Below are 14,096 nucleotides of genomic sequence, written 5' to 3' on the forward strand. Positions count from 1 at the left end.
GAGATATCTCATCCGCAGACGCAAAGGAGTTACACTCAAATTTTTTTAATTATCGGCTAACTTTAAAGCGAAAATAAAGAGGCACGACAGCGTGTTCTTTTATTTTTCATGGAGTATGAAACGACTTTTTCGATCGGTTACAAAGAGTCCGATTCTCTTATCAAAAGAGGAAAACGTAACAAGAGTCGAAGGATACGCCGCACCGCCCACACGATTCAGTTGCTCATCGCCCGGGATGTCAGAAACGTACAGTTAATTAAACGCTCGTGTTCAACGTCGGTTCTTGTCTCGCGTGAATCATGAAACGTCTGCTACATGCACTTTTCATTTTTAATCTATTGGCAAACGTCGTAACGGAGCGGGCCAATTGTCGAATCATCAACAAATGGCAAGATAAGAGAGTCACGTTGATCTGCACGGGACTCACGAGTTTAACGGTATTGAAGGAAGGGTATAGCAACAGTACGTGCATCATGATTTCAGATTCGAGAATACCTTATATACCAGGGTAAGAAAAGGTCATACTTCAGAACTGCAAAAGTCATATTTGAGTCGAAATTGTTTGAGATTTAGACATTTAATAATCTGAAAAATGTATATTTCTATTTCATCGAAACAGAGATATTCTGGACTCAGATTGAATCTATAAATATATGTAGTTACAATCGCTTTAGAAACTGCGAAAGTTTAGGTCAATATATTACAAATTGTTCATTCAACAGATGCTATTCTTCTTTATAGTTGGACAGTATAGATATAAGATTTTACAACGATAGGTTTTCCTACATGATTATATCCTGACGTTATTAGGTCATTTCATAACAAATGTCGCTTCTTATTTTTCTTCAGATAAATGTGCGTACCATGTTTCGCTGATATGTTTGTAGGAACTTCTCCCTGTGTTTCTTAAACAATATCCTCTTGATGGTTTTTGATACGAGTCCGAAGCAATTAGATCGGCTTTTTCATATTAAAAGAAGTTATAAAATGAGTGTCAGCTAAGACAATTTGCGGCCTTGTATTCTATACAAATTTAAAAAAGCAGTACAATTAAACATATTGTTAGAAACATTAGTAAAGTGTACTTTAAAAAAATCAGAGTGATCATCGATGATTAAAAATAAAAGTAAGTATCAATTTTTTTCACTTACAAAATGTCGCTTAATAGAGTCCAAGAACGACATTATTTATGAGATGACCTAATATTTCATTGAAAATATTGAGTATGAAATTTGTAACTAGTTGATATCGAATTGTGTTGAAATTATTGAACATTAGAGTCGTTACGATGTCAGCTTCTTAACAAGTACGTATTCGATAACATGAAAACCAGACAGAAGATAATGACGACAAAAATAAACTAAAATTAAGTTGGAAAATCTGATGAAACGTGTCGTTTGTTTATAGATACAGTTTTGAAAGATTTGGCGCGAGCCTCATAACTTTGGATCTACACGGATCAGACATACAGACTATAAGTCCTGCTGCGTTCGGAAAACTCGCCAAACTCGAGAACTTGCTATTGTGGGGCAACAAGTTGACCACCGTACAGTATGAATGGTTCCTAAACATGAATGTATACAGTTTAAAAACCTTAGACGTGTCGTTCAATAATATTTCTACGATCAATGATATGGTATTTACAATGCTTCCCAATTTGGAGAACTTCTATTTCGATTACAATAAAATAGAAGTCATCAACTTTCAAATGTTCGACTACTTGAGAAACCTTAAAAATGTAAAGTTTGAGAAGAACCCATGGTTCTGGGGGTAAGTAATTCTGGAACTTTATCGTTTGCGGTTTCTAGTTTAAATGAGTTACGGAAAAATATAAGAGGCAGTCGTTTCTTCTTCGATCTCACTGTCAAGCGTATTCTTAAAAGCTGTGCTACTTATGTAGATACAACTACGTTCTTAAAATAATTAATGGATAATTGATTGACGTGATACAAAATGTGATATTTAAAAGCAAATTCTTTAAATTCTTATCTGTACTTCAATAGTAGAAACTTGTGGTTTTCCATTTCAAGATTTCCGTATAAATATTATGCTAGAACTCTTTCGTAATACTGTAAAACTATTTTTTTTATAATGTATATATACATGTGAAAATATTGATATTTTACACACGAGACGTATTACATTCCAACGTGTATCTATAAGGAATAAATTATTTTAAAGCAATTAATTTGTTTTATAATGTATAGATATCGTGCACATTTAACATGGAAGTTTGAGACTATGAAAGTGAATTATGGTAAAGATTGGGATGAATGGGAATGGATGAACGCCGCCATCAAAGACTGCTCCCAAAATGGCTACGGAGTAATACCGCAAGATACAGTTCTCGATTGCATCGTTGAAAACTTACTGAATTACACGTACGAACTGTTTTCTACAGAACAGCAAGACACCAAATGTATTAGGGAAGCCCAACAGTTGGTACGCTGTATGAGACCTAAAAATATTACTGGGAATACGGACAACGAGACTGCGAGAAGAATACTTGAAGATTATACAGCGATTCTACCGACAATGTTCAGATCAAATGTTTTATTTAAACCACCGCAATTTAGAATTCCTTAAATCTATGAAGCACTTAATTAAATCTCAAAATACATATATCTATATGTTTCTTCTAAACGTATGTGTAAGTTATATCAAAGTAATGCGAAGTTAGGTACGAGTAGAAAATCTATTTGAGTGCGCGATGTACCCAATTTCTTGTGTATTTTAACCCTAATAAAATTATTCAAAATTGTAGTTTGCGTGAATTACTGTAAGCTGCTTGTGATTCAAGATTTTTTGTTACTAAAATTGTAGTTAAATTAAAATTACGTGGCATAATGTCCCGTAAACATGGTAATAATATGTAAACCTATTTTCGAATGATAAAAAAATGCATTCTTTTCATGTAAGAAATACTTAATTAGCATGCAGGTGTCATCCAATTATAACAATACATAGGCTAGAAGGACCACGATTGGAAGTTCCAATTTCACATTCAGAAACGGTTGGATATTTAAAGCAAATGATATCTAAACTTTTGGATGAGAGAGATCAAAATTGGAAACCGGAGAGAATGAGGTTATGGCTTCGGGGACTTTATATGGAGGATAATCATATGATTTCTGATTATAAATTAAGTTCTAAAGATCGAATAATGTTACTTCTTAATAATTGTTAATATCAATTTTTGAGCAAGGTAAACGCGTTCATGGTTTTTTCGCTTTTTAATATGTTTAAGGAAAAGGATCGTAAACAGACGATTAAATATGCCCGTTTATTTGAACGTTTATGTAGATACAATTTTGTGAATTGATTGTAGAAACAACTAAACATAATACATCATTATCATTACTAATGCTTCTGTACAATTTTAAAAGTAAAAAATTATTACGTTAAATCTGAAAATCGAACCAATTAATATATAATTTTACTGATTTTCACAGATTATTATCACATATTCGATTAACTTTTTAACGAGTAGTACGTATATAGTTTAACTCGTACCTGCAGAGTAAAATTAACTTAATATGTATTTAAACTATATATTTAACGTAGAGAACCTGCGTTGCTAGATTTTCTAAATTCAATCTTCTAGTAGATTACTTTAAAAAAATATGCTTATTGTTCAACTTCATTTGTGATAGATATTACAATTAAAATTTTCATAACATTTCATGGTATTTTAAACGATCATTAAAAATGCGCTTTATATCATAATTGAATAAACTGTAAATATACTCCGATCGATCTTTTTGTACAAATATATTTTGAAAATTTGGTTAAAATTCATTTCAATTGTAAAAATTTACCGTTAAAATCTCAATTTTGTGTCAGAAATGCAAAAGTTAATTTACATTTGGAATATTTCCTTAATACTTTTGTCATCATGCTTTCGGATCTCTACGTTATAAATAATATCAATGATCTTTGCATGTTTAACTATAAAAATCATTCAATGAAAGTAATTTGTTTAATTATAATGTATTTCCCTATTCCAGCTGACTGGCGACCCAACCACAGGATCAATGCCTAGCTTTTGTTCCATGCAATAGTGCTCATTTTCCTGTAGCACTGTTTGAAAACAGACAAAAAAATATTCATAAATCACAGCTACATACTTACCATCATCTCTCTTTCACTAATGTTTTACAAGCTTCCAAAATATTCGTTAAATAAAATTCGTTAAATTATCGTTAATTAATTATTGATACAATATCCATGTTACTTGTTTCTAAATCGAGTTACGAAACAAAGAAATATAGAGATAAATTTTCATACATCCGAAGCTTCGAGAAGAATGGAGACATCAAGATAAAGAATTATACGAAACGAGAAATTGGTATCAATTACATTCTTGGAGAACGTATCATGTATTGAATTACGTTCATTCGTCTCCCCATGAATTTGAACGCGTAAATTAGCTGGATATATATGTTATTTTTAGAAAATATTTTATTTCATATACTCACCGAGATCCTGGAACGTAGAAGCTATGAGTTGATACATCTTTGTGCACGCAGCAACAATAGCGTTTTGCTTCGTTGGCATTGATTCTCCGTGATATTCGAACAGAATAAGGGCTTGTCTAACAATAGTTATCTAAGAAAATGAAAGAAAAGGAAACAGACAATAAATAATCAGAAACTAAAAGAAATATGTTGAGAAAATAAAAACAAATATAAATGAATATAATCATATACACTTACTTTACACATAAAAGTGGACCCATTCGCTACGCGCAAACAGTTAAAGTAACAAGTACCGCCAAACTTTTCTCTAATGAAGTTTTGTAAAGCAGTTGTGTGTATTGAGGTTATATCGAGTATATTGTTGGCGTTCATGTCCACGATATTCTTAAGATTAGACTTTTTCACTGGTGTGCGTTTAACGTAACTTGGTTCGAGATTACGTGAGTTTGCATTTGCTAGAGCTTCGTTGATACATCGTTGTCTTTCTAAGACTTTTGTGGCTCCGATTGGTTTTGCCCAACGTATTTCCCATCCTTCAGCCTCAGCGACGCCATTATGTCCTATTTCGTTCTTATTTTAATAAAATGTGTGCAACGATTAAAGATGAAATGAAACATGACATGAAATAATAAGCATACTTGTCATAATGTCCATTACACTCTGTGCTGCTTTACGATTTTCATAATGTACGAACGCGAAATGATTAATTTTCTTTAATTTTAAGATAGGAATTTTTGTATTTTTCTGAAAGATATCTCGAATTTTTTGTTGTGACATGTTCAAAGATAGATTTCGTACAAATAAAGCAGTAACCTATAAATAATAGCAAATGCTATAAATACTTTTTATCTTATATCATTAATATAGAAAATTTATATGTATTTTTCTAATAACATAAGATTCTACATTTTTTTTTTTATTTTTTATACAACTTAAAATAGCTTACATTTTCCATAACTTCTTCGTCGATAGGATCACCAGGTTCAGGGTCGGCCCAATCAACCGCGATTTCATGGTCCCATAACATGACTCTTCCAGGTATTAATTTTCGTCTTGCCATCGCGGCTGCTCTATGATCTTTGAATTCGACGAATATGAAACCACGATTCAGCGTCTTGTCATGTGCACTTGGATACAGATAGATATCAGTGATGCCCTCAAGAATCTTATTCAACTCTTGCATAAATTCTTCCTTGCATTTGTTCTTAGGTACACCACCGAAGAACAATCGACAATTATCAACCGATTTAACGACGCCGATACGATGTCCATGTCTAATTTCGTAACCGTCAAGTTTTGCGCACGCGCTTCTTGCTATTTTTGAATTTTCAAACAAGGCAAATGCATATCCGCGAGTTGATCCAGAAAAATCGAGCATCAATCGTAATTCGATCAAACGACCGACCGTTTCCAGCATCGGCATTAATTCGTCCTCGTAACAATCTCGCGGAAGACGGCCAAGAAAAATTTCAGCACCTTTCACGCGTTGCTTCTCGCCACGAATGATTTCTGGAGCAGTTAAGCGGCGTTGTCCATTTTCTTGCACCAATTCGTATTTCGTTCTTTGCAACATTTCCAGCAATCTGATCGTTAATTGGCACTCTCCCACAGCATTCTCCCGCGTGTTCTTAGTTATATCCATTATGAGACAAAATAAAGAACTTTTATCACAAATTTATGCACAACGAAAAGAACGATCTAAATAAGCGGACTGTCGACAACTAACTGATCCTCCTAAGCTTTTTTCCTTATCCCCTTCTTTCTTCTGCTTACCCCCACAACCATACAGAATTCGTAGATATACTCATGTGAAACGTTATTCCTCAAATGGACCAATCGCAGTGATCGATGTGTCACTGCCAATACAGCTATATGTTCTCAGGTAAAGGAAGATAACGAAGCATCTATAGTTGACTCGGGTAGAAAATGTAGGTACAGATATATATCTCAGGGGAGAGAACACGCATCCTATATTATATTTCATATTGTCTATAGACTATAGTGTTAAATAAGTAAATAGGTTAGTTGTAGATTTACTTATGCTTACTATGGAATTACTATGGTAATTAGCATTATGGAAATATGAATGTAGTTCTGATCTCTAAAAAACATAAGAATTAATGAATTATAAGTAGATAATTATAATAGGAAAGTCATTGGCTGTGACAATGGTAACTTGGTAACAGTTATCTATTTCTGTGTATATGAACTTCCAAAAATATTCGTTGCAATTTATATAAGCAGTATCAGAAATTGTGACAGGAATTTATTTGCTGCACAAACGTTGTATCAAATAAATTACAAAATTAATTAGCATAGTTGTAGAATATGAATAGAATGAACAAGGACTCTATTAATTAGGGCTCTTACCTAATCGACGGTCTCTGTCCACTTTATTTTATTATTTTATTTTATTTGCCTCTCTATCCCAAGTATTTTATTACCTGATTATTAATAAGTACTAAATATTCTTATATTAATTTGAATATGATTATTTGATTTCAAACACGAGCTCGATTGCCATGACTTTTATGACAATCGTGCACAAGACAAACAAATTTTGATAATCTTTCATTAGTTTATTTGAAAGATATTTGTGTGATATATTTATCTTCGTGTACAAACGTGATAGAGAAATAGATTTAATATTTTGGTTTTATCAAGATGGATTTCAATTTATTGTAGTAACTTATAATCATAAATCAGATATATCATCAACCACTGAATTTCATTTATACGTGTCATTACCTGTAAACCAAATATGGTACATGCAATTGCTATAGTAGCATTTTGATATGTGCCTTTGATCATCAACTTTGCGAGCAATTTTGAGCAACGACGCAAAAAGAAAACAACTGTATTTTAAAAATGTATACTAAGAAATATTGAATTAACTTATTACGAAATAAATTTTATTCCATTTTTACGTAAATTTATTTCATTTTAATCCCCTCTTTCATTGTTCCACGAAAAGAGCCGCCCCTGAGCCAAAGTTCTGGGCCTCAAAAACTTTAATTCGGTTCTGCTGATCCACCTATCTGTCTTCGGACAATATGCCCGCGCGGAAAGGTCTATATACAGACCTCGTGAATTTAAAAAATTGAACATACGTGGGTTATCAAAAATAGAAGTATTCATGTAAAATTCAAATTGTGAATACTTTAATACATTCAATGCGGTATACGAAATCAAAAGGGGCCCGTGGTGGCAGAAATCAATTTTTTTATAACATTTAGCCATTTATCGGGGCGCTATCCGCAAGAAAATAAGATATCCGATAGTAATAGAAGTTCGTTTCGAGGACGCCGCGATTTTTATTTAATATTCATATTTTTGAATCTATTTTTTAAAAGAAGTTGAGCATTTTGTGGTTATTATATATTTCTTTCGAAATTAAAGAGATCACTGTTGCGAAAGTAAAGTTATATGTACAGTTCAGTATACCGAACCGAATATTCCTTTACAAGTTAGTGACAAAGTTCAGAATAGTGTCAATATCATAATATTCTTTTTTCTTTGTTCTAAGTTAGATAAAAGTATCTTTTACATGGAATGCTGCTAGTAGGATTGCGGATTGATATATAACTTCCTTGTAAGATTCCGCTGTACGGAGATAAATAAATATTTCTTTATGCAGGTTTATGGTCAAATAGAACACGATGTTCTTGTTAATACCGTGAATTTTGAGATTTATATGTAATGCCGAGTGGCTCATGAGCGGTTCTCATGCGTAGTCATTTCTACGCGCTTTATATCATTTTTATATTAATCGATTAATCTTTAGAAATTGATACTAAACTAAGCTCTCTGCATACTCGAGTCTACACTATTGAACATTTCCATAGGGGTTTTGGATGATCTAGATTGGATTGTAAATACATACTCCTTAATAAGTGAATTATTAGCATCCTTCATGGGATGTCGTTAAATATTGCAAGGACATCATGGGATGTCGTGCTTTTTTGTTTTAATTAATTATAAGATAGATGTACATATAGATGCAATTCAAGAAATATGTTTTAAAAATAAGTACATGTATAGAATCCAATTTTATCCTACTTTATCCTATTCTATCGTATTCTATCCTATATCTATGAAATTAAAAGCAATACAAAATAATGAGAATACATAATACATCTGTATAAATACTTATATATTATACATGTATATATATAATACATAAAAAATATAAGATACATACATATAAGATATACGTAATTATAATTTTCTGACCTAAGATATATATTATTTTATTTTAAATTAAACGTTATCATCTTCTCTATTTTTCGACCAATTTTATTTAATCAAATTACATTATGACACGCGTGCTAAATTTTTAAACACAGATATCCAGATTTCGAATTCATAAATTTTGTTTATCCAGATTATGTTAGCTTATGCTTACAACCAGTTTAACGTATTATTTCTTTATTTGAAACATAATACCCTCTTATCGAAAATATTCCTTTCCAGGAATTTAACGACTCTTGTTGCGTAAGTATATGTATGTATATATTCGACTTGCCAAAGGGCCCCCCCACTTCTTACCAACTGAAATTGCCTATGTAAACAGAGACGCGGTGGGTCAGTCTAGTCCCGAAAGTCGAAGCGATTAGGCACTTTTCAGTATTATTCCGTAACAGGTGTCGATTTGTGTAATAAATATTTTATAATCATTCTTTCATCACTGAAACGGACACTACTGTAAACTTCGTTTAAAGAAGGTATATTTTTATTCCATAATTTATTAAAATCTTTTGTAATCTAATATTTGATTATCTTTTTTTTCTGTTTATTCTATTCCAATAGCTCGTATATTAAGCTTTCAAGATGCAATTTAGGTTTGATTGTTTCATTTTCGTACAATTTTCTCTTTTTATACATTTATTTTAATATTTCTTTTTTTGTGCAGGTCGTTGTTTGATTGCGAGGGAAACTTGGAAGTATTAGAGGGATGCTACGAAATTCGAAAGGACGAGATGAAAGTCAAAACGATGTCATCATAGTGAACAATGATAAATCTGATAACTATTCGTCGAGACGTGGTAATATTTCATTTATTCTTACTTAATACTTTAATACTCTAATACTTTATTTAATTAGATAATCGGTAATTTCTCACAAATATTTCGTGATATTAATGTAATTAATACGTAGTATAACAAATTCTAAATTCATGGTTTATTAAGAATACCTAGATGAAAAAGGCAAGATTAAAGAAATTACTTTTTTTATTTCGAAGAAATTGAATAAATTATTTAACATTACTTTGACATAAATTCTCTCGATTTTGCTTCATTCTTCTTCTAAAGTAAATTTTTTATGATAATATTGTTATTTGGACTTTCTCAATAGCTCTTATCATATTTGAGAAAGTACCTTATCACAGACAGGTTTGAACGGCCTCTGCGCATCGCGCATTTTTTGTATTGCGCAGCATTGTTTAACTGTAGAGAAAACGCGCCATGTTTTATTAGAACGAAGTCACGTAATACGCGAAGTAGTTGAATCTGTAATGGCGGACATTCAATTTGACGGATAATTGTTACAAATCGATCGTGTTATGAAATATTCATATATATTTGACAATACTAGAAAATACTTTATGATACACAAAAAATATTTCTGATACATTTACCTTATATTTTCTTCTTGTAATTATTGTTATAATTATATATTCTTGTTATGATTTTAATATTTATATTTTTGTATTCGTAATATTATATAGGATACTATCTGTGATGAATGAATAATAATTAATTCGTAGTTTAAAAAAAGCAGTATTTTCGTAAACAAATACTAGACAGAAAATATAAGAAAAATAGTATTTAGTAAAAAAAAAAAATGAGTATTTTATTTCTTTTTTTCGTACACTGTTATTACGTTTGTGTTATTAACAGTCGTTTGCTTATTAATTTATTATACATTATTATAAAAAAATTAAATAGTGTTTAAAATTCTTTTTCCTTCTTTTTTCTAGATCGTGTGTTTGAAGTCGATTATTGTATTTTTTTTTATAGTACACATTTGATACATATCTTTGCACTATATAATTGATATGTAATATAGTTGAATTAACAAAGAATTTCGTATTTGAGAATACTAAAATGAAGTTGGAAAAGATTATAGAATGCACTTTGCTAATTCGAATATATTAAATTATTCCTCCATTTTGAAAAAATTAGATGAATTGTTTCATTGTTTCGATCTACATATATCTTAAATAGTATTCCGAACAGTTAGAATGAATGTTCTTGATAAACGTTTCTACTTATTTCGTACTTTTTTAATTTAATTTAATTTAAAGTCGATTGACTTGATTTTATTGTATATATGTAATCTCTTTTAAGAAATTGCAGTTAGTTATACTTTGTTGCATTTCCCGCGTGAATTTTCTATAGCACCGCCATCTCACGACTTTTATTAATAATTTTTATTGTTTCTGAAGAAGACGCCATTACAAGTTCAGCCTTTGGCGCGTAATATTATCGTGCTCTTCAAGCAACTGTTTTGCCAAGGAATTCTTAATTTGTTGCAAAGATTTTCGACTATTCATAAAATGTGATACGGTTTATTACTAGAAGATATATCTCAGTCTTCGGTAACACAATATAATCTCTAAAATTAGTTATATTGCATTTAGAATATTCGTTAGTGTTAAGTGTAGAGATATATTTTTATAAAATTAGAAAATAAAACTTTACCCTTCTGTAGACATCGTTTTGATATGTAATTTTAAACATGTTTTATTTCTTTCCTTACAGCTCCCCTCCCCCTAACAGTTTTACTTCCAGAGAATGTTTTTGTGATCGCGTGCAATGCGATTAGTAGAGTTAGTGTGTGTTTCGTAACTGTAATTTCAATATTTCTCGGAGCAAAATAGCTCTTATTAGTATTAATTGTAATAGTTACACGCGAAAGTAGAGTCAGTGTTTGTTCGCCGGTTTATGTATCGGACGCGTTGGTAATTCTTTTTTTTATATATATATATCTTTTTTAAATATTCGTTTTCGGTATTCGAGTCAGTGCTCAAGAGGATGAAGCCTCTCCTGGAGCTTAGCAATGTAAATATTTTTGCACATTATTCATGAATTTAGTTTATTCTTTGTGTATTGTTTGAATTATTTGAATATCTATTGGAATTAAGTCTCAAAGTTTCAATATTGAATTATGATATCTAAATTTCAAATTGTTCTATTAAAGTTTCAATTCTTATAGTAATTACAGTTTATTAGAATTTCAATTTTGATTATAATCAAAGTTCTAACTTTAATAGAATTTCATGGTTCATTATCTTGAACTTTTGAAACAATCAACACTGTGATTTTAAAAATAAACTATAATGTTACATATTTTGTTACAGCTTTTTCACAATCCCCATTTCCTCCTGTTCTCTGGATAGGATCTTATGGTGCTTTAAAAGCCAAGAATGTAAGTATTGTACTGCAATTAACTGTATTTCTCTCATTCTTCTCTTAATCATAATTAATCAAGAAATAATATTTGCTAAAAATTCTTATTTTTCCCTATTACATTAATAAACTATACAATTTTGTCCTCAGCAATAAATTTTATATATATATATATATACACACACACACACACACACACTTTTATCTTTTGTTACAGATATTTCACAACCAATAATTTTACCATAAGGTTTGATGATTGTTCCGCGATGACGGTCTTCATGATGGTTTCTTCTGAGCTACGTCGATATTGTCCACATCTTTCTTCATATGTAACTGTGAGTCGCATGCTTTTTTGTTCCTCCAGGCACTCACTCATGTCGTAGGATAAAAGATCCAAATCGACACGGGAGACTGGTTGTATTACATAGAATTTTTTACAAGCATAGTGACCGCGGGTATCTAATATACTCGTGAGTGGTAATACATATTTTTATTGTATGTGTTTTATTTATTAGTTCAGGATAGGTCTTCTTGCATATTGCATTTTTTATTAGCATGAATAATAATTATGTAATGTCAGTAATTGATTAATTAATTATGAATGATCATAAGTGGATTTATACAGATGTAAGTACGTGTATGAATAAAATATGAATGTTTGGATAAATGATAAATGTTGAAATTAGTTACTGAATTGATTATTTTGCGACGGAGAAAAAATCATTTCGAAAATTCCGATGAGCTACAGATAGAAAACAATGAAAGTACTGACGGGCCGGGAAGGATGAGAAATTGCGATGGGCCATATGCTCGTGGCCCTTTAGGTCAATGGGTGACAATACATATTATACATAACTTGTTTGTAAAAGTATTAAAGTCCACTTCCTTCCGGACAAAAATGTATTTTCTATGTGCAAGAAAGAACATCGCGGTAAGCAGATTTTGGAATCAAAGCAACAAATTTTGAATATTTTTTCGTGATTTCGAAAATATGCTTTTACGAATAGATCACCTTAAATTATTTAACATTAATGTTTAAACTGCAGTCTATTATTACATTACATTGAGTTTTAATGTTCTCTTTCACAAATAAATTCTTTCTCATAAATAAGTTCTTTGCCCACTTTTTTTACAATACTAGAATTTCAATAATTTCTTACGTTATTAAATTCAGCAAATTAATGTAGATTTACAATAATTTCAAATATAATGAATAAATGAAAAAAGAAGGGACAGTAGTCTGTTAGATGCATGCAAATCAGATATACTAATCATCTTTTAGATCAGGATTTTCAGGTTTCTGTGCCCATTTCCAGGATCTCACTCGCGTGCCCAGGTGCAACGCGGGTGAAGGAAAGGCAATAGGTACGATGACCATAAACTTAATAATTTATTAGCGACTGACGATATTTGGTATATTATGAACGACGTAATTTCCACATTGTGTGTGTATGTGGTTAGGCTGTGGAATTGCGTCGTCGTTTCGATTCTTATTAATATTCAAGAAATTCACAAATATAAATAATATCCTTTATCCTAAAATACGTTCAAATAACAAAGTAATGGTACCAAATTTCGTACCATTTGTTCAGAAGTCGTCACTTCTTTAGAAAATGCAATACATATATATCTTCAATTGTAAATTTATTTTTAGTTAAAACTAAAATGTGTATGTATTTGTATCGCATAATGATCGCTAGCTATCGTCAGTTGATTTCAGGAAAACGGTACGTAAATTAGAGTGTGAAAGTTGAATGTCAAACTCGGGTGTCGGAGGCGTCCCGGGACGTTCTCTCTAGTGTAGGCTCTTGCGCCCGGGTGTTATGTACGAGAACCGTGGAGTGAGTGTGTTGGTGTACTTGTTTTTAAATATAGGGCTAGGTAGGATAGATAGTATACCTTCTGGTGTGTCTGTTAATTATAAGTAGGTAAGGCCGGGCAGGTTGGCACAGTCTCTGGTCGGATAGGTGCGTTTTCGTGTGACAAACCTGTTTCTGGAAATCTGATTTGAAAAATCGACGATGAAACTGGCACGGCTAGAGCATGCTCTCGTCTCTGGTTTTGACTATCGATTTTTCGAATTTCGCGGTCGCGGTCGTGAGTAAGCTCAAAACGAACGTTTATTGCTCGAGCGCGCATATGCGACTGGGCAACGATCGTAATGATCGTTTGTCGTCTATGTGTACGGGAAATAGCATCCGCGATT

The 14,096-nt window shown here is 31.5% G+C and overlaps 2 protein-coding genes across 2 annotated transcripts; one reads left to right on the forward strand and one right to left on the reverse strand.

Annotated features, from left to right (window-relative positions):
* The first annotated feature begins 230 nt into the window (after positions 1-230).
* On the forward strand, positions 231-2,763 carry LOC122573284 (slit homolog 3 protein-like). Its single transcript, XM_043739403.1, has 3 exons — positions 231-508; positions 1,408-1,770; positions 2,208-2,763. Exons 1-3 carry the CDS (start codon positions 300-302, stop codon positions 2,584-2,586), a joined length of 951 nt encoding a protein of 316 aa, XP_043595338.1. The 5' UTR covers positions 231-299; the 3' UTR covers positions 2,587-2,763.
* A 1,187-nt stretch (positions 2,764-3,950) lies between these two features.
* Positions 3,951-6,155, reverse strand: LOC122573254 (APOBEC1 complementation factor-like). The gene is made up of 5 exons (XM_043739371.1): positions 5,425-6,155; positions 5,117-5,291; positions 4,716-5,038; positions 4,479-4,608; positions 3,951-4,080 (listed from the first exon to the last, which is right to left on the reverse strand). The coding sequence occupies exons 1-5, from the start codon at positions 6,118-6,120 to the stop codon at positions 3,980-3,982; spliced, it is 1,425 nt and encodes a 474-aa protein (XP_043595306.1). The 5' UTR covers positions 6,121-6,155; the 3' UTR covers positions 3,951-3,979.
* Between the last annotated feature and the right edge of the window lie 7,941 nt (positions 6,156-14,096).

The sequence above is a fragment of the Bombus pyrosoma genome, linkage group LG2 (genome assembly GCF_014825855.1).
Source record: "Bombus pyrosoma isolate SC7728 linkage group LG2, ASM1482585v1, whole genome shotgun sequence".
NCBI classification, from domain to species: Eukaryota; Metazoa; Arthropoda; class Insecta; order Hymenoptera; family Apidae; genus Bombus; species Bombus pyrosoma.

Bases quoted from the DNA above. Each gene is read 5' to 3' on its own strand.
- LOC122573284 (XM_043739403.1), top strand. From the start codon at position 300: ATGAAACGTCTGCTACATGCACTTTTCATTTTTAATCTATTGGCAAAC. The intron at 509-1,407 runs GTAAGAAAAGGT...GTTTGTTTATAG, and splicing joins AGAATACCTTATATACCAGG to ATACAGTTTTGAAAGATTTG. The intron at 1,771-2,207 runs GTAAGTAATTCT...TATAATGTATAG, and splicing joins AAGAACCCATGGTTCTGGGG to ATATCGTGCACATTTAACAT.
- LOC122573254 (XM_043739371.1), bottom strand. From the start codon at position 6,120: ATGGATATAACTAAGAACACGCGGGAGAATGCTGTGGGAGAGTGCCAA. The intron at 5,039-5,116 runs GTATGCTTATTA...AGAACGAAATAG, and splicing joins TGTAATGGACATTATGACAA to GACATAATGGCGTCGCTGAG. The intron at 4,609-4,715 runs GTAAGTGTATAT...TCATTTTCTTAG, and splicing joins GGTCCACTTTTATGTGTAAA to ATAACTATTGTTAGACAAGC.